The sequence below is a fragment of the Labeo rohita genome, chromosome 13 (genome assembly GCF_022985175.1).
Source record: "Labeo rohita strain BAU-BD-2019 chromosome 13, IGBB_LRoh.1.0, whole genome shotgun sequence".
In the NCBI taxonomy this organism is placed as follows: Eukaryota; Metazoa; Chordata; class Actinopteri; order Cypriniformes; family Cyprinidae; genus Labeo; species Labeo rohita.
In genome coordinates this window covers 20,156,553-20,174,424 of record NC_066881.1, presented here as the reverse complement: position 1 = coordinate 20,174,424, position 17,872 = coordinate 20,156,553, and the positions used below count along the sequence as shown (strand labels likewise).

Here is a 17,872-nt window from a genome sequence, read left to right as displayed (position 1 = left end):
ATTTATGGAAATGAGGTTTTCCTTAGATATTTTCCATAATGGAATTTCCCTATAAATAGTCGATGGGACTGTGGGTGGCACGTCTGTGATGTTTCACTAGAACATCTTACAAATGTTGCAGGCACTTATCAAGGCCGATGTGCTTTTTTATATAGTACTTTTTTTAAAACAGAAAAATGACGTTAGGTTCCCAAGGAAAAGACTAAATAACTTTTCACCCCGGAAATGGAAATTTCAGAGCAGTAAATTCACCCCCAGTTCTTCTCCCCTGTGGCAGGCCTATGACTCACAGCATCGTGAACTGTATAATGGCGCATACACAGTTATTTCAGACACTAAATATAATTAACATCAGCTTATTCAATTACGAAAGCTTCTCTTCAGACCTCAGTATATTAGTCTCAGTGACATCAAAGTCACAAGTCAAGATACTGAAGCTTCCAGACATACTGATGTCATTTAACTGACATAATTACATGACAATAAGACTAAAACTGGTAATAATGAAAACTATTTAAGCGTTCATTACAACCTATAACAACAATAATATGTGACCCTGGACCATAAAACCAAAGTAGCACAGGTATATTTGTAGCAATTACAAAAAATACATTGTATGGCTCAAAATTACGCCAAAAATAATTAGGATATTAAGTAAAGATAATTAAAATTAGGTAAATTTCCTACCGTCAATATATCAGAACTTCATTTGGACAATTCTAAATGTGATTTTCTCAGTATTTTTTTGCATCCTCAGACTCCAGATTTTTAAATAGTTGTATTCTAACAAACCATACATCAATGGAAAGCTTATTGATGTAATCAAATTGATTTTAAAGCTCCATTTTTAGTATCATTACTTCAGTCTTCAACGCTGAAAATGTAGCTTTGATCACAAGAATAAATTATGTTTTAAAATATATTCAAATAGAAAACAGTTATTTTAAACAGTAAAAAATATTTCAAGATTTTACAGTTTTTGCTGTACTTTGGATCAAATAAATGCAGGCTTGGGAAGCAGAAGAGACTTCTTTAGAAAACATTAAAAAACTTTTGACTGGTAGTGTATATAGCAAAATCAATTTATTTAAAAAATGCTGGGTTAAAAGTTTATCCCAACCTTCTGGGAAGGTACAACTATTGCTTAAAAAATTACTATATTTCTTGTTTAAAAAGAACCCAAAATAGATTGGAACTTAACATTTATTAATAATAAGATTAATAAAAAGTTGAATTAATAATAAACATTTATTTTTTTAATTCAGAAATATAACATGCTAACGTGCTTCTCATTAAATATTTCTTTCTATAATCAATGTTGCAGTGCTGTTTTTTTTTTTTTCTCGGGATTCTTCGATGAATAGAAATAGTCACTTTTAAATCGTTTAATGCATCCTTAATGCAACAGTGGTGATTTCTTTAAAAAAAAATCTTAGTAACCTCTAACTTTTGAGCGTTAGTGTATAGTATTCATAATGTAATATACTTTATAAAATAAATTCATCATATAATATACTGTATAATAAATGCATAAATATATTTATAATTTAGATCCAGACCTTTTCTTCCTTTTTCCTGTATCAGTTTACTGCTTAGCTGTAACTGTAACAACAACGCATAATACTTTAAAGAGTTTTTACTGGAAACAAGTGGGTTCATCTTGTTTACAACACGATTTATGTTTAAGTCTGTCAAATGCGCCTTGTTTTGTCAACATAAACATCAATTAACCCTGTGAATTCCTGACCCTGCTTACAGGATTACACATTCCAACCCCACAACATTTTGAACACAAATACCTCTCATTCCTGAAAAGACTCGTTTTTATAAAACTAGAAAAGCCAAAAATAAAAAAGCCACAGTCAAAGCTGTTTACATAACAAACAACAACCTGAAATCGAGCAGTAAAGATAATAAAAAAAAACATAAAATAAACAGTACAAAATGCTACAACAGCCAGAAATTAATAGTCAGGAAATTTCTAGAGAAACCTAGAATAAGGATATAAATAATAATTAGTTTATTTAATGGTCACTTGCCCTTTGACACATCAGGTGACAACATGCTTTCGCCATAACAGCATATCACTACTTTTGTGTTGAGTAAACACAGTTTGAAAGCTATGCCGAGTCACAACAAAGACAGGGAGAGAAAAGCTTATGTGGGTGATATGGAGTCCTTTACACAGGAGATGTGGGGGCTTCTAAGACAGGCTTTGTCGATGGACTCAAGCTCGACACTGTACTACACATACCTCAATTGTTGCCCAAATCTGGTTAAGTCCATTTCCTGTTGAGCCACAATTTGTGGAATGTTGGGCCACAGTCCTACTATGGTCTGCATCCACAACTGGGTGACAGCATGTTTGTAAATTACCACTGAACGCAGAATACTTCAACCCAAACTGGCTTCTACTTTGAAACAACTGACTAAACCTATTAAGACATTTTAACTAAAACTATATAATTTACCCATTTAAATACATAAGTTAGAGCTGCACTGTTCTACAGAAAGAAATGACATAACTTGACCCATTCATATTGTTGTTATAAAATAATTTACTGGTTCAGACATCATGTTCTGATTGCTCAGGGCATTGAGTGAAAATTACAAGCCAGGCTGATTACTCAGTACCTGCTGAAAGAATGATTCCCTAAACAGCAATCATAAAACAGCTTTATGGGATATAATGCTGTAAAATAAAAACTTGGATTATGCCTAAGTTAGTGGTGGAAATGGCCTTTTCCTGAACTCTGCTCCAGAGCTCAATATTATATCTGAGCCAGAGACTGAATTGCATCACTGACAGTGAAGTTTAATTCACTTTCTTGAACTGTCTTGACCTCAAAGGAAAAAAAAGGGCATCTCCCCAACAGGTATCTTTACGTAACATTTTACAGTTGAGGTCAAAAGTTTACATACACCTTGCAGAATCTGCAAAATGTGAAATATTTGACCAAAATTACAGGAATCGCCCAAAATGCATGTTACTTATAATTTAGTACTGACCTGAATAAGATATTTCACATTAAAAAACGTCTATAGTCCACAAAAAAGTAGTAGCTGAATTTATTAAAAAAAATGACCCGGTTCAAAATTTTACATTCACTTGATTCTTAATACTGTGTTTTTACCTGAATGATCAACAGCTGTCATTTTTATGTATTTGAACCCTTTCTATCAATGATTTTGAGATCCATCTTTTCACACTGAGGACAACTGAGGGACTCATATGCAACTATTACAGAAGGTTCAAATGCACACTGATGCTCCAGAAGTACAAACGATGCATTACGAGCCTGGGAGGTGAAAACTTTTTGAATTTAAAGATTAGTAAAACTTAGTAAACGTAACTGTCTTCTGGGAAACATGCAAGTATCTTCTGTAGCAGTACTTAATGACAAAAATATGATATTTGGGCAAAATAAGAAAAACGTGCACATCTTCATTCTGTTCAAAAGTTGGCTCTTAATACATCGTTTCTCCTTCTGGAGCATCAGTGAGCGTTTGAACCTTCTGTAAGAAGGGACTCACGAACAACTATCACTAAACAAAAAACAACAACAACAAAACAGCTGTGGATCATTCAGGTAACAACATAGTAAGAATCAAGCTTTTGAATGGGGTAGTTTTTATAAACTAAACTACTACTTTCTCTCGTGGACTATGTGTAAATGTTCTTTTTTTGTGAAATATCATATTCAGGTCAGTGCTAAATAAAAAAAAAACATGCATTTTGTATGATCCTTCTTATATTAGTAAAATAATTACAATTTTGCAGATTCTGCAAGGTGTATGTAAACTTATGACCTCAGCTGCATATCACAACCAATAATAATATTACTTACTGAGCAATGGCTCAATGAAATGTTACTTCAGAGCAGTGGATAAAATCTTACTGACCCAGAGACCCTAAGCCTGCAGGGAACTCCAATGAAAAATTAACCAAAATTACCCCATTATAATACGCTAAACCAATAATTAGTTTAAACAGATAATTAGCCAAGCAGTTAACAATTAGTCATTTATAAATAATACGTCTGAAATGCTGTACTTACTGATTTACGTGTTGTCCCGCAACACAGTTCGCCCAATTTCTTAAAGACTTTCTAAATAAACCTATTTTTATGATATAGTGATGATATGTAAATATATAACAAATACCAGTGGTAACAAAGCGATAAATAGTAACGCTAGAGTACTTTTTTCGTTGATTTTTTCGACGTACCGCCAGATGAGAGCGTTGGGGCGGCGTACTGTTGCTATGGTTACCTCCTCAGGCGAACTTGACTTCTATTTGCTAGCGACTCTGAATAACTTTAGTGTTTACTAAAAGTTTGAAACGAATATTTACACATGATAAGGAACAGTGATACGCCTGACTTATTCATAAAGCAATGAAACTGTCTGTAAGTTTACCATTTTTAAACTTCTCAAGCATACTTTTACAGGTACACAGCTGAATTCTTCAACAATTAAATATTTTAATTTTACGAAAACAACGCAACTGTATACAACTTAATATTTTTTTGAAGTCCTCAAGCATACTTTTATTATTATATAGCTGAATTCTTCAATATCTAAAGGTGTAGCTTTAAAAAAAAACCTTACCTTTTTTAAACTCCTCTAGCATGGCATCCAGCTTTGTATCATTGAAGACAAAATGCAGAGGGTGGCTGTAGAACTTGGTTATGGTTTTCAGCGGCGTGCAGTCATCTGGATCCACAAAGGCCAAGTCCTTGACAAACAGCAGATCTACAATATGACATCTCTCGCCTTCATACACAGGTATTCGCGTGTAGCCGCTTTCCATGATCTCAGACATGGTGTTGAAGTCCAGGATGGCATCAGCGGCAATCATGAAGCAGTCTCGCAAAGGCGTCATGACATCCTCCACAGTTTTAGTCCTGAGCTCCAGAGCACCCTGGATGATGTTGAGCTCCTCTTTGACCAGGTCGTTATACGGATCTGTCACCCTGAGCATCTCCAGAAGCTTCTCCCTGTTGTACACAGTGCCGATCTCCTGCCCCAGCACGTGGTCCAGGAGTTTACTGACGGGATATGATGCGGGGAAAGTGAGGATCATGAAAAATTTAGTCAGGAGTATAGTGTTTGCGCCCACGGCGAGCCCATGCCTGGAGCAGATGGCTTGTGGCACGATTTCTCCAAAAATCACGATGCCTATAGTGGACACCACGACAGCGATCAGCCCTGATCCTGCGATGTCATCGAGCAGGATAGTCAAAGTGGTGTTGACCAAAACATTTCCCAGGAGCAAAGAGCACAGCAGGTAGTTTCCTTGGCTCCGGACTGGCTCGATCTTCTTCGCGTAATTCTTCTCTTTCTCAGTCCCGCAGTTTTGGACAATCCGGAGCTCCATGGGATCCAGCGCCATCAGTCCCAGATTCAGCCCGCTGAACATGCCGGACAAACACAGCAACATGGCAATAAAAATCACTTGCAGCCAGAAAGGCAGCAGGAACTTTTTTTCCTCCACCACGATAACTTTAGTGTCATGCCCCTCGTGATAGATCCAGGTGCTCTCGGACCAGGAGTCCTGCGCGCCAGGTGTGGCGATGGCGATGCACAGGTAATACACTTTACTCTTCTCAGTTTTTCGCAGAGGTTTCACCTCTATTTCAATAATCCCAGACGTCTTTCTGTTTACCTCCATGTTAGGAAGGATGATGATATCAGAGGATCGGATGCCGCAGGGATGCGAGGCAGGTGCGTCTCCGGAACTCTGGCTCTCCGCAGGTCCGCTGCCGATGCTGTGTTCCGTAAAGGCGAGTTTGGACCACGTCTCGTTGTTGATGTTTTGCCCATAGACCCTTAACCTGACACGAGAGCGCTCGCTGACGCGCAAAAAGCCTTTGTCCATAAACGACACCTCGTCGGTGTCCTCGAGCCGGAGGCCAATGATGACAGTCTCTTCTGGCGCGTCTTTGCCATCAACGCTACTGATCAGACAACTGCTGACAATTAAGAATATAACAGTCAATGATCCAGCCCGGTTCAGCGCCGCCATATTAGAAGTGGGCACTGCGGTCCATTGCTCTGCCATGTTGACAATGGGCAGACTTTAGTCAATGAATGTAGGATGCCACAGTCAGAGGGAATCCTCGTCCGCCTTCATCCTCTCTATAGCCGTCCTGACATCAAGCAACAAGGCCGGCATTACTCACCGCGTATCGCTGCCTCTCTGCACCACGATGACACACCAGCACGCTCTATGTGAACTGCTGTGAGTACAGATGCCTAATGACGGACGTTCATTTTGACCAATCGGGCCGCGTATGCAAATTAAGACCAGGCGTATCCAATCACATCGCGCGGAATGTCAGAGGAGAGGCGGTGCTATCGGGCTTAAACGCGGTAGTGGGTGTATCCAAAGACCTATCAGTGGGTAAAATGTGCGGTACCTAAAAGGTGGGAGTGGTCACTGACGGCCAACGGTATGTCACCATTGAAACTACTGGCCAATGCATTGCATTAACGTAGTGAAATGTCGGGGTTAATTCTGAAAATTGTGAAAAACAGTATGACGATTGTAGTGGGGTAAATTATACGTAAGGAAATGCACAATAAACAGATGATAAATATTCGCTTTCTTTTCGCTTGTAAGCGCGTGTGCGTCTGTCAGATAAACAAACTCGTAACGCCTTCATTCATGCGTTTATTATGTCGCTTTCCACAAGACGTCCAAAAAGTATGCTCTTAATTCCTTTGTAGAACCACTAAATTCAATAGAAAAACCAAATAGTTTGTGGTGTTTCAGAAAATCAAAGAAAGAGGAAAATTTGGATATTAATATACGTCATGATTGTGATTTTAAATTGCCCTTTTTTGGTCACCTTTTAGAGAGACTTTAAATTACACAAGACAAAACGATTTTAATACTAATATAGCCTAATATACATAATGAGACATTCTACATTTGGCTATTTTATATTTAAATAGTTTGAGTATTTTAATTATAATAGTATATTCACAAATCAAGTCAAAAAAGCCAAAAAATAAAAAAAAAAAAAAAAGAAAGACAAAACTGAGCCCTAAAACAATAAAAATGTAAAAGCCTTTCACTCATGCAGCAAAAGAGAGAGAGAGAGAGAGAGAGAGAGAGAGAGAGAAGTGCATCTTTCTTGCTCTGTCTTGTTCTGAATTGTATTGGGAAAATGTTTGTATTTCTATAAGCTAATATAAGAAGGCAGTAGGTCATCAATAAGAATATATATAATATAGACAGACAGATAGATAGATAGATAGATAGATAGATAGATAGATAGATAGATAGATAGATAGATGGATAAAGACGTGTATTGTTCTTGCATGATTGCATGCTTGTAGTCACTAAAGCCTATAAACCTATAATCATGCAATACAATTTATTTGCTCTGGAAATGTGTTTTACCTATAGAGGGAGCCAAAACATTGACAGTAATCCTCTAACTACTTTCCTCCTTTTTTTTTTTTTTTTTAAATTAATACAGCTTGTACATAACTGACATACTCAAACAGGGCAATGCAAAATATGGAAGATGTTGCAGATCTGAAGAGCACAAGATCATTACAGCCATTCTTGGCTCTGTAAATATTTATAGTTGATTTTATGTTACATTATATGCATACATATAATAAGGATATACTAGATAACAATGGCATATTCTTTAATAGGGGATTTTCACTGTGTGAGAAAACACTCACAATGTTGCTTTGAGTGACTGCTATGAGCATTACATATAATTTATTTACATCCACAACATATTATGTATATATTAAGTTGCAAGACATTATCCTTTTGAAAAACCTCCTAATAGTAATGATTAACTCAAGACTTGCTATTACACAAGCTCTTGGCACACTGCAAGACTTCATTATTAGAGACCTTGAGTACTGATAAGTTGAACTGGGGAGGTACAGAACATTCATTCCAATTCAAGGTTTTCAATGATCCTGTGAGTGCGAATGGGCAGATGTGCATAGTGCAAGACCATTTACCAAGCACTTAAAGTTAATCTTTGTTATTTATTATAGATGTTGATATTGCATAACTAATGCAATAACTAATATTTTTCTCAGAATGTTCCTTTTTTCTTGTATTATTTGTTGTTTTATTAAAAATTACATTAAAAATGATGTACATATCAACATATTATAAATGCAGTCTGAAGTACTGCAATGTTGAAATTGGACACTGATGCACATGGTTATATTTTGATTGCAATGTAAAAAATCTATGCACAAGTCTTGCAGACTCAAGTCAAAACTTAGTTAAAGTGAATAGTTATGCACCAGGCCTTGCTCTAGGTCTAGGACGTCCATCTGCTTGCCCTTGCAGAGGAGCTGCTGACATTGCATGTGGGATAAACTTTGTCACGTATCCCTCTGTTAGCCTTTCACCAATGGACACGTTTCATTCATTCGCTTTAGTTTTCCACATACATTTAATAAAGTTGCTCCAGGCTTATACACCTAAAAAAACAAATTAGCAAAATGTGCAGAAACAATTCTTTGTTACATTTTATACAAATGTATTCAAGTAAATTTGGCACAACAATAACACCATATAACAAGACATTAATAAATTAAGAGAAAATACAATTTGTACATTTGATGTGCAGCGAATTTGGATATTTCCACTATGCAAGATCTAAAATGATAAAAGCAACTGTTCTTACACAAAAAGATGAGACAAAAACAGCCTATTGTTTTGACACTGTACTATTACTTCAAAAAGACAAATATGAATACTAGTAACAATCTCCCACAGATGAGCCTTCACTTGAAGGTCTTATGCATGTTTTTCAAGACCATCCAGAAGCAGGTCATAGAGAATGAGAGGATGTTGGCCCGTGCTTTTTTTTTTTTTTTTAAATAGCAATCTGCTATGCAATAAGCCATCATCTGCAGTATCAAAGAATGATGTGATCTATTGTTTTAAAAAATCAATGGAAAACTAGAGAAAGCAATATTCATAGCATGTTATTACAAAGACTCCATTATTTCATCAAGTGTTTGAGCTGGTCCTGCAGGTTTTTGGAGTGTTCAACACTGTTAAAGACATTACAGATTAAGAGTTACCAAATGTTTAGAGAAATTCACAAAAAATAATAATAATTTTAATTACCTAAATATAATGACTTACTTCTTTTGAATGGCCTCTTGTCTGGATTTAAAAGAAAAAAGAAAAAAATCATATTTATTTCATATTTTTGTTTTCTTTTAATTAGTCAAAACTATTAAATAACACAAATTAAAGAATATATGCACAATTTCATTAATACACAAAATTAAATAACAGAAAAAGAAAAACAAACAACTTTTTAAGGTTATGAGGTACATGAGTGTTACTAGTCCTTTGACTAGTACTGTACAAGATGTTAAATGCAGTATGTATGTATACTCATCTACTTACTGATACTGCAAGTGGGTTGTTATAATAGACATCTTCCGTAGACTCTGCAAGAATAAAGATATTTGGAAAGTTAAATCTGCTTCATTAATAGTTCATTTATAGTTCATCAATAGTTGATAGTTCATTCGTTTTTTGGCAAGTAAAATGCCTTTTAGTATAATCCTAAAAGTGTCCCACTTTAGTTTGTGGTACATATGTAATTTTGCTGTGAAATCTTTGATGATTTTTATAAAGTAAATGTAAGAATAATTTTAACATAGTAATATTTCAAGATGAACATTTACTGGACTGAAACAACTTAATCCACTATTTTCTTTTCGTAAGCGCGGGTGCAGCCATTTGTAAATTTTATGGGTCTGGCTTCCGCATTCCGCTTGTTTTGCTGCTTGATATTGCAAATTGGTGTGTCTTACCGTATCATTTTAACATATTATCCTATCCCTTGTGTGACCTTACGGACATTTTTGTCTTTTTCAGAATTGTTTTTTTTTTTTTTTTTAGCATTTTGCCTGTGTTAATGGCAACTACATAAATTTTGGCACAGGTGTGTATTTTTATTAGAATTTAAATATTTCACCCTCATTTTCTTTAATAAATCTATTTTACACTAGGTATAAAAAATCTTACTAAAAGCTATTTTTTTGAGATATCAACCTCAAATTTGAACTTGTTTACTTTTATGGCTTTGATTTTTCTATCATTTTTTTTTTTGTTCAAATTGTGTTATAAAATATATTTTAATATTTTAAAAAATGCTCACAAATAATTTTCATAAACTTCATAAACTTTTAGGTTTATTTATTTATTTATTTTTTTTTTTTTACAACTTTTTTAACTTCAACAATTATCTGCCAAGGGTCTTCTTTAAAATAAGACCAAACTTAAATCTGTACTCCCAAGCTTCAAATGTTTGACATTTTTGTCCTCTTTTTTTTAAATTGACACACAAGGGTTAATTATGAGCACACTGGTTTGTAGCACAAATAGTTTTACTATTTACTGCATATTGTTATTGTTCTTGTTATTTCCCTATAATGACTAATGAACAGGAAGTCTCGCCCACTGGCTTACTTCCACGTTTAAGAACAAGGTGGATAGTTTTACTTGATTATCCATACACCATTTTTTTTTTAAAATAACATTAAAATCGAAGCATAAATGTGATACAACAGTGTGCTTCTCTCAGTCATCATTGTATTGCATTATTTGTTAGTATAAAAACCAGCGCATAAAACTAAGGATTTGAATATCATTAAGAAATATTACTGGGTAGTGTGTCATACTATTATATCTTATAACGGGAAACTGTTATAAAGAAAATAATTGTGTGTTTATATCACTTACATCTTCAGAATGCAGAATTGCATCTTCTTGAATTACCATATTTCTCGCTGCCTGACTGAGTAGCTGTAAAGTAGAAGAGACCACTGTTAATTTCATGAGTTGACTACACACAGCATGCCTGGACATCATATGATAGCAAATAGTTGGGCACATGATATCCAACATATACTAAGTTCGTGTTTCTTTTCTCCTCTTTGTATTACTATTAGGAAGAAACAGATAGCCAGGCGAATATCTCGCCTTCATCAAACAATATAATGTTTCGTATATTTACTTCTTGGCTTCTGGATCCTTTCAACACTTGACGGGTCAAAGCGATCACATCTCCACTGCAAGAAGTAACTTTATCAGACAATAAACCTTTGACAGATTGACCGAAGCGAGGTTGCGTCTCGGAGGAAGCCATCACTGTTTACTACGGCGCCAGGCGAGGGACAATTTTAAAAAGAAACGCGAATGACACGGACTAGAGGATGAGGAAAACGTTTAGTTACTAGAAAAAATGCATTTAATAACAAAGCACAAATTTTATTAGATTATTTTAATTCATTTTTATATAAAGTACTTGAATTACCATATGAAATGTTATAAAAGTTAACTATAACCAATTATTTATTATAAAATGATGAGATAGCATCAAAAGTAGCTATTTTTTTTACAATTATTCGAATTAAATCCTGTTATAAGAAAATAGATTATTTGCCTCTATTTAAAACTATTAGTGACAATAAACTAACCTTTGTTTTACATTTGGTAACACTTTTTTTAAGGTGTCCTTGATACACGTTACATGTACTTACTATTATAATAACAAAAAATTATGCATAATTACATGCAAGTAACCCTCCGGACCCTAACCATATATAAAGCACATGTAGTTAAATAATACTTAAATGCAGTGTTGGGGAGTATCTAGTTACATGTAACGGAATTATGTAATTTAATTACAAAATAAATGTAATTGTAATTAGTTACAGTTACTGAGAAAAAATGTGTAATAAATTACAGTTACTTTTGAAAAATGCCAGTGATTACAAAGGGGATTACATCAGATTTTTTCACACACCCACCCCCACATACAGATTTAATTGACTTCTTTTAAATTGCATTGACTGCTCTAAAATGAGACACCAATGTTTCAGGAGTTTAGGACACAGAATAGGGCACATGCTTATTCCATAACTTCATTTCCTATTTGGGTTTATGCATAAACTTATTTAAATATTTATTTAAATACTTATTTAATAAACTTAAATTATTTTTTAAGATTGTTTTTTCCAAGGCATTGTTAGATGCTAGTGTTTCCTGTCATAACTATGCAAACATTTGATTTCAAACCCAGTATCATAGCTATTAAACTATTTCTTGTTATGATGTTATTTATGTTATGATCTTGTTATGACATATAGCGCAACTGCGCTCACGGTGACCCGAGTTCGATTCCCGTCTCGAGGTCCTTTGCCGATCCCGCTCCCCTCTCTCCTCCCAGTTCTTTCCTGTCGTCTCTCTACTGTCCGAACACAATAAAAGGCATAAAAAGCCCCCCCCCAAAAAAGTCTGAATTTGTGGTGGCTGTGCTTTAAATTAAATTTTTACACAGCTCAGACTCATTTGGGGCAACTGAAGTCAGTGCTATATGCTTGATAAAAAAAACTGGTGTGACTACACTGTATCCCTAAAATGTCTAGTTTGAACTTGCCGTTTGCTAGCAACTGATTTCTTCATGGAAGCTTTGCGTTTAAATATTTCAACTCAAATCAGTGTTTTGTGTCTAATAATTTTGACACGAAACATCTAAATAATCTATCAAGCAGCTGTGTAATAAGTGCGATAATGTACATTCAGCCAGTTGTTATCGCAAAATAAAGATGTGTTATTTCTTACTTATTATAATCTTAATTCTAGTGATAAAGGATTTTAAAAGTCTGACAGTAATCAGTGTTAAAATGCTACTGTAAGGTTAACTCTACCTGATTTAAATGTTTCAAAATGATTAACAGTTGAAAATATTAGAAATTTAGAAAAGTAATCAAAAAGTAACTAAAAGTAATAAGTTACATTACTTTAATAAAGTAATTGAAAAGTTACACTACTTATTACATTTTAAATCAAGTAATTTGTAATCTGTAACCTGTTACATTTCCAAAGTAACCTTCCCAACACTGCTTAAATGTATAATTACACTGTAACAAGGACACCTTAAAATTGCATTTATTTAATGTTATTATTTAATCACAATGTGTAAAAAATTAAAATCCTATATATAAAAAAATTAATAGACCATAACGACAAGTCTATATAGGTATGGTTCAACCTAGCCTTTTAATGATCATCATTTTCCAAAGGCTAAGTGCCTCCTTTTTCTGACCATTTATGAAAAAAGGCTATTTTGTTTTTAAGACCAATTTTGTGTACTATTTGTGGCATTTTTCAAATGCACAGCATTGCAACAAGCAGCAGTGATTGTTTCTGCCAGCTCCAAAAGAAATATAAATCTCAAATTTAAGCTAAAAGTTAAAAAGAAATTATAAATTGCAGGAAAAATGTCCAGTAATATGAAATAAAAATAAAATTGTGGAAATAAAAGATTGGCTGTGCTCACACATGCACTTTGATGCATCTTTGAATGTGTGAAACCAATCATCTGCTTTGTTAAAAACCGCCCCAATGACAGCTGAAGCTGAACTATTTCAGGGTCAAGGAGGTGGCATTGAAGCATTCGCATAAAAATCTCCCGTCGCATCGCTCATACAGGCAGTGCTGATTTGAAGAGCTGGCGAACACTTGGTTGAATGTAGCTGACAATGTCTGAACCACTCGTCCTGCCATGGCTTCTCTGTTCATGCCTGTTCTCTGTAGTAGCTCTAGCAGCGCTGTATCTCAAAAGGAAGATGAATGGATTTGTGCCAGGCGACAGATCTCCTCCAAGCCTGCCCTCACTGCCCATCATCGGGAGTCTCCTCAGCCTTGTGACTGACAGTCCTCCACACATCTTCTTTCAGCAGCTGCAGAAGAAGTACGGAGATCTCTATTCCCTCATGATGGGCTCCCACAAAATCCTGATTGTGAACAACCACCATCACGCCAAAGAGGTCCTGATCAAAAAAGGAAAAATATTTGCAGGGAGGCCACGAACTGTAAGCAAACTGCATTACTTTGATTATCAACTAAGGTTCACTTAATTGTGTATATTTGAAAATGTTTACCTTTTATGATTGTCTTTAAGGTTACAACAGACTTGTTAACACGAGATGGGAAAGATATAGCGTTTGCTGACTACAGTTCCACATGGAAGTTCCACAGAAAAATGGTGCATGGAGCTCTTTGCATGTTTGGTGAAGGTTCAGTTTCTATTGAGAAGATAAGTGAGTATTACTGCAGGCAAACACCATATACAAATATATAAAGCAATCTATTTAGCAATCTAGCAATCTAATTCTTACTTTCCATCTGCAGTTTGCAGGGAGGCGAGCTCTATGTGTGACGTGTTGACTGAATTACAGAACAGCGCTGTGGATATGGCACCGGAGCTGACGCGTGCTGTCACAAACGTGGTGTGTGCCTTGTGTTTCAAGTCCTCATACAAACGTGGAGATGCTGAGTTTGAGTCCATGCTCCAGTACAGCCAGGGAATCGTGGACACAGTCGCTAAGGACAGCTTGGTGGATATTTTCCCATGGCTGCAGGTAAGCTTTAATTTGTGACAATAGCGTATCTTGCACTGTAAGATTCTTTACTGTCTCTCCAGGGCTGCATTTATTTGATTAAAAATACCGTAAAATTTTTTACAATGAAAAATAACTTTATTTTCTAATTTCTAATTGTAAAATGTAATTTATTCCTGTGATGGCAAAGCAGAATTTTCAGCCATATTTTCTAATCTTTCAGAAATCATTCTAATATGCTGATTTGCTGCTCAATAAATTGTGCTGCTTTATATTTTTTGGCGAAAACAGTGATAAATTTGGATTCTTTGATGAACAGAATATTCAAAAGAAAGGTTTTGTGAGATTATAAATGTCTTTACTGTCACTTTTGATCAGTTTAGTGCATCCTCGGTGAATAAATGTATTGATTTCATTAAAATGAATTTTACTGACCACAAACTTTTGAACGGTAATTCTGAGACTCAGCTTTACTAGTGGTGAGTTACCTAACCCTTACGAAAATTAACCGTGGTTTTACCACAAATAAAACCAAAAACCAAGACTTTTTTTTTACACTAACAGTAAACATTTTTTGAACAGTAAGATTTTTAATGTTTTTTGAGGAAATCTCTTCTGCTCACCAAGCCTGCATTTATTTGATCCAAAGTATTTAAAATAACTGCTTTCTATTTGAATATATTTTAAAACATAATTTATTCAAAGTAGAATTTTTAGCATCATTACTCGAGTCACATGATCCTTCAGAAATCATTCTAATATTCTTATTTGCCGCTCAAAAACATGCATTATTATTATTATGTTGAAAATAGCTGAGTATAATTTTTTCAGGTTCTCTGATGAATACAAATTCAGAAGAACAGCATTTATCTGAAAAAAATGTACTCAACTGTTTTAAATACTGATAATAAAAATAATAAAAATGTGTTGAACAGCAAATCAGCATATTATAAGGATCATGTGACACAAAAGACATTTTAAAATATATTCATATTGAAAACAGATATTTTAAGTAGTAAAAATATTTCACAATATTACTGCTTTTGCTGCATTTTGGATCCCTGAATAAATGCAGGCTTGGAGAACAGAAGAGACTTCTTTAAAAACATTAAAATATCTTCTTTAATTTTTTTTTTTTTTTTTTTGACTGGTAGTGTAGTTAAACCATGGTATCCAAAAATTAACCATGGTTTTGCTTCACCAACTATAATTTAACCATGGTATTTGTAGTACTGTAGTTCTACAAATAGTAATCAATACGCCACTTTTACTACAATAAAACCATGATTAGTTTTTTTTTTTATTCTAATACATGTGTATTTTTCCTTTAAGATATTCCCAAATAAAGACCTCAAAATCCTAAGGCAGTGTGTTTCAATCAGAGACAAACTGCTTCAAAAGAAATACGAGGAACACAAGGTAAATGTGCGTCTTCACTATTACAAAACTACAACTAAACATTCTGAATACTCCCTTTTTGTTAATAGTTAAGTAATAAAGTTAATAAACGCTGCGTAAATAATAAAGTTTTAGATGTGTAACATTTCAAACTAGTATATGTCGACGTATGTATGAATTAGTGCAGACTCAAAAAAAGCAGCTGTCACTGCATATTCCAAAGAAAAAGACCGCGCTTTTACTATGATTTCTCCCTCAATATCCTGGGATTTGTCTCCCTCTACAGGTGGATTACAGCGATAACGTCCAGCGGGACCTCTTGGATGCACTTCTGAGGGCCAAACGCAGCTCAGAGAATAACAACACCAGCACTCATGATGTTGGTTTAACTGAAGACCACGTTCTCATGACTGTGGGGGACATCTTCGGAGCAGGGGTGGAAACCACTACCACTGTACTCAAATGGTCAATAGCTTACCTTGTCCATAATCCACAGGTAAATAAACTGCTCAGAACAGGCTTTCCTAATCAGAATTTTCTCGCAATGAAACCTGATGTTCTTTACACTGACAATAGGTGCAGAGAAAGATTCACGAGGAGCTGGACAATAAGATTGGAAAAGACAGACACCCTCAACTCAGTGACAGGGGGAATTTGCCTTATCTAGAGGCCACTATAAGAGAAGTCCTGAGGATCCGACCCGTCTCCCCACTTCTCATCCCTCACGTGGCCCTCCAAGACTCCAGGTCTTCTTTTACATAGCAAGGACGCATTAAATTAACCAAAAGTGACAAAACAAATGCTTGATGACTTCTCTGCTCTCTTTTACAGTGTGGGAGAATACGCTGTTCAGAAAGGAACGCGAGTCATTATTAACCTGTGGTCTTTACACCATGATGAGAAGGAATGGAAGAATCCTGAGTTGTTTGACCCAAGTGAGATTCTGCAGCAATAACACAAAATTCATGTGAATCTGTGAACATTACAAAATACTATGAATCCTTTAATCTGATAGGACGGTTTTTGAACGAGGAAGGTGATGGTTTGTGCTGTCCATCGGCCAGCTATCTGCCGTTTGGCGCAGGGGTGCGAGTTTGTCTCGGCGAGGCCCTGGCGAAGATGGAACTCTTCCTCTTCCTGTCATGGATTCTGCAAAGGTTCACGCTGGAGATGCCCACTGGCCAGCCTCTGCCTGACCTCCAGGGCAAGTTTGGTGTGGTTCTTCAACCCAAGAAGTTTAAAGTCATTGCTAAACTAAGAGCAGACTGGGAAAAAAATCCCACTAATACAACACTGCTGAGTAATTAGGGGTTGCCAGGTTTTCACAACAAAACCCGCTCAGTTGCTACTCAAAACTAGCCGAATCACAACGGGTCCCCCGGTAAAACTTGCATTTCGGGGGGTAAAATACACATTTTTTGGCAGGGTTCCTCTGGTAAAATTTGGATTCCAGGGGCTAAATATCACATTATCGGGGTTGCCTCAACTCACGGACATCCAAAACAATCTGCGGGAACAGTGTTAAAGTAGCCCAATTCTTCGGCAGCACTGCCTTTTGTTCTCTGAGGTGTTTTTATTATTATTATTTTTTTTTTTTTATGAAGGCTGCTATCAAATATCACAAATCAAACATGAATAAAATGAAAATCTTCAGGCAGTGTGACTCCATGATCATCAGTAATTCAGTAGATTTTAGAGGTAACATCCCATTTATTTTCTCCACAGGGAGTTGATTGTTAATTAAATTGTTAATCAATGGTATATGCTTTTGTTGAAGTCATCAGTCCACATTATTTCAACTCATTTATTTAAATAATCATGTTAAATCATCGAATTCCTGATGAAAAACTACATGACCCATAATTCTGCAAAAAAAAATCTCCACCAATGGAGCACTACGAATGATGTCAATCTTCCTGCCTTCTCAAATACTTAAATATTAATGCATATTTATATGCATACTTAACATTGAATGTAAATATGTCTTTTATACACGTAATCAACATCTTCAAATCATGTTTTTTTTTACTAATGTCAATTTTTATCTTTC

The 17,872-nt window shown here is 35.2% G+C and overlaps 3 protein-coding genes across 5 annotated transcripts in view; 1 reads left to right on the top strand and 2 right to left on the bottom strand.

Annotated features, from left to right (window-relative positions):
* cnnm2a (cyclin and CBS domain divalent metal cation transport mediator 2a) overlaps positions 1 to 6,071 on the bottom strand; it is a 19,603-nt gene extending 13,532 nt beyond the window's left edge. For both annotated transcript variants that reach the window (XM_051125410.1, XM_051125411.1), the window contains exon 1: positions 4,612 to 6,071. In XM_051125410.1, coding sequence (XP_050981367.1) covers positions 4,612 to 6,064 — 1,453 coding nt within the window. In that variant the 5' untranslated portion in view covers positions 6,065 to 6,071. The remainder of the gene's footprint in view (positions 1 to 4,611) is intronic.
* Positions 6,072 to 6,163: 92 nt separating this feature from the next.
* On the top strand, positions 6,164 to 17,439 carry LOC127174815 (steroid 17-alpha-hydroxylase/17,20 lyase). 2 transcript variants are annotated; one of them, XM_051125414.1, is made up of 9 exons: positions 6,164 to 6,244; positions 13,762 to 13,896; positions 13,986 to 14,124; positions 14,216 to 14,445; positions 15,757 to 15,843; positions 16,109 to 16,318; positions 16,399 to 16,568; positions 16,654 to 16,757; positions 16,838 to 17,439. In XM_051125414.1, exons 2-9 carry the CDS (start codon positions 13,798 to 13,800, stop codon positions 17,128 to 17,130), a joined length of 1,332 nt encoding a protein of 443 aa, XP_050981371.1. In that variant the 5' UTR covers positions 6,164 to 6,244; positions 13,762 to 13,797; the 3' UTR covers positions 17,131 to 17,439. The 2 variants fall into 2 exon arrangements, with proteins under 2 accessions (XP_050981371.1, XP_050981370.1); XM_051125413.1 differs by lacking the exon at positions 6,164 to 6,244 and having other exon boundaries at positions 13,444 to 13,896.
* borcs7 (BLOC-1 related complex subunit 7) lies at positions 8,846 to 11,192 on the bottom strand. Its single transcript, XM_051125417.1, has 5 exons — positions 11,034 to 11,192; positions 10,760 to 10,822; positions 9,416 to 9,459; positions 9,146 to 9,166; positions 8,846 to 9,051 (listed from the first exon to the last, which is right to left on the bottom strand). The coding sequence occupies exons 1-5, from the start codon at positions 11,163 to 11,165 to the stop codon at positions 9,000 to 9,002; spliced, it is 312 nt and encodes a 103-aa protein (XP_050981374.1). The 5' UTR covers positions 11,166 to 11,192; the 3' UTR covers positions 8,846 to 8,999.
* Positions 17,440 to 17,872: the final 433 nt, after the last annotated feature.

Coding starts and splice junctions, on each gene's coding strand:
- borcs7 (XM_051125417.1), bottom strand. CDS start 11,165: ATGGCTTCCTCCGAGACGCAACCTCGCTTCGGTCAATCTGTCAAAGGT. Junction 9,167..9,415: donor ACAACCCACTTGCAGTATCA/GTAAGTAGATGA, acceptor TTTTAAATCCAG/ACAAGAGGCCATTCAAAAGA. Junction 9,052..9,145: donor CAAGAGGCCATTCAAAAGAA/GTAAGTCATTAT, acceptor TGTCTTTAACAG/TGTTGAACACTCCAAAAACC.
- LOC127174815 (XM_051125413.1), top strand. CDS start 13,564: ATGTCTGAACCACTCGTCCTGCCATGGCTTCTCTGTTCATGCCTGTTC. Junction 14,125..14,215: donor AGTTTCTATTGAGAAGATAA/GTGAGTATTACT, acceptor TTCCATCTGCAG/TTTGCAGGGAGGCGAGCTCT. Junction 15,844..16,108: donor AGAAATACGAGGAACACAAG/GTAAATGTGCGT, acceptor CTCCCTCTACAG/GTGGATTACAGCGATAACGT.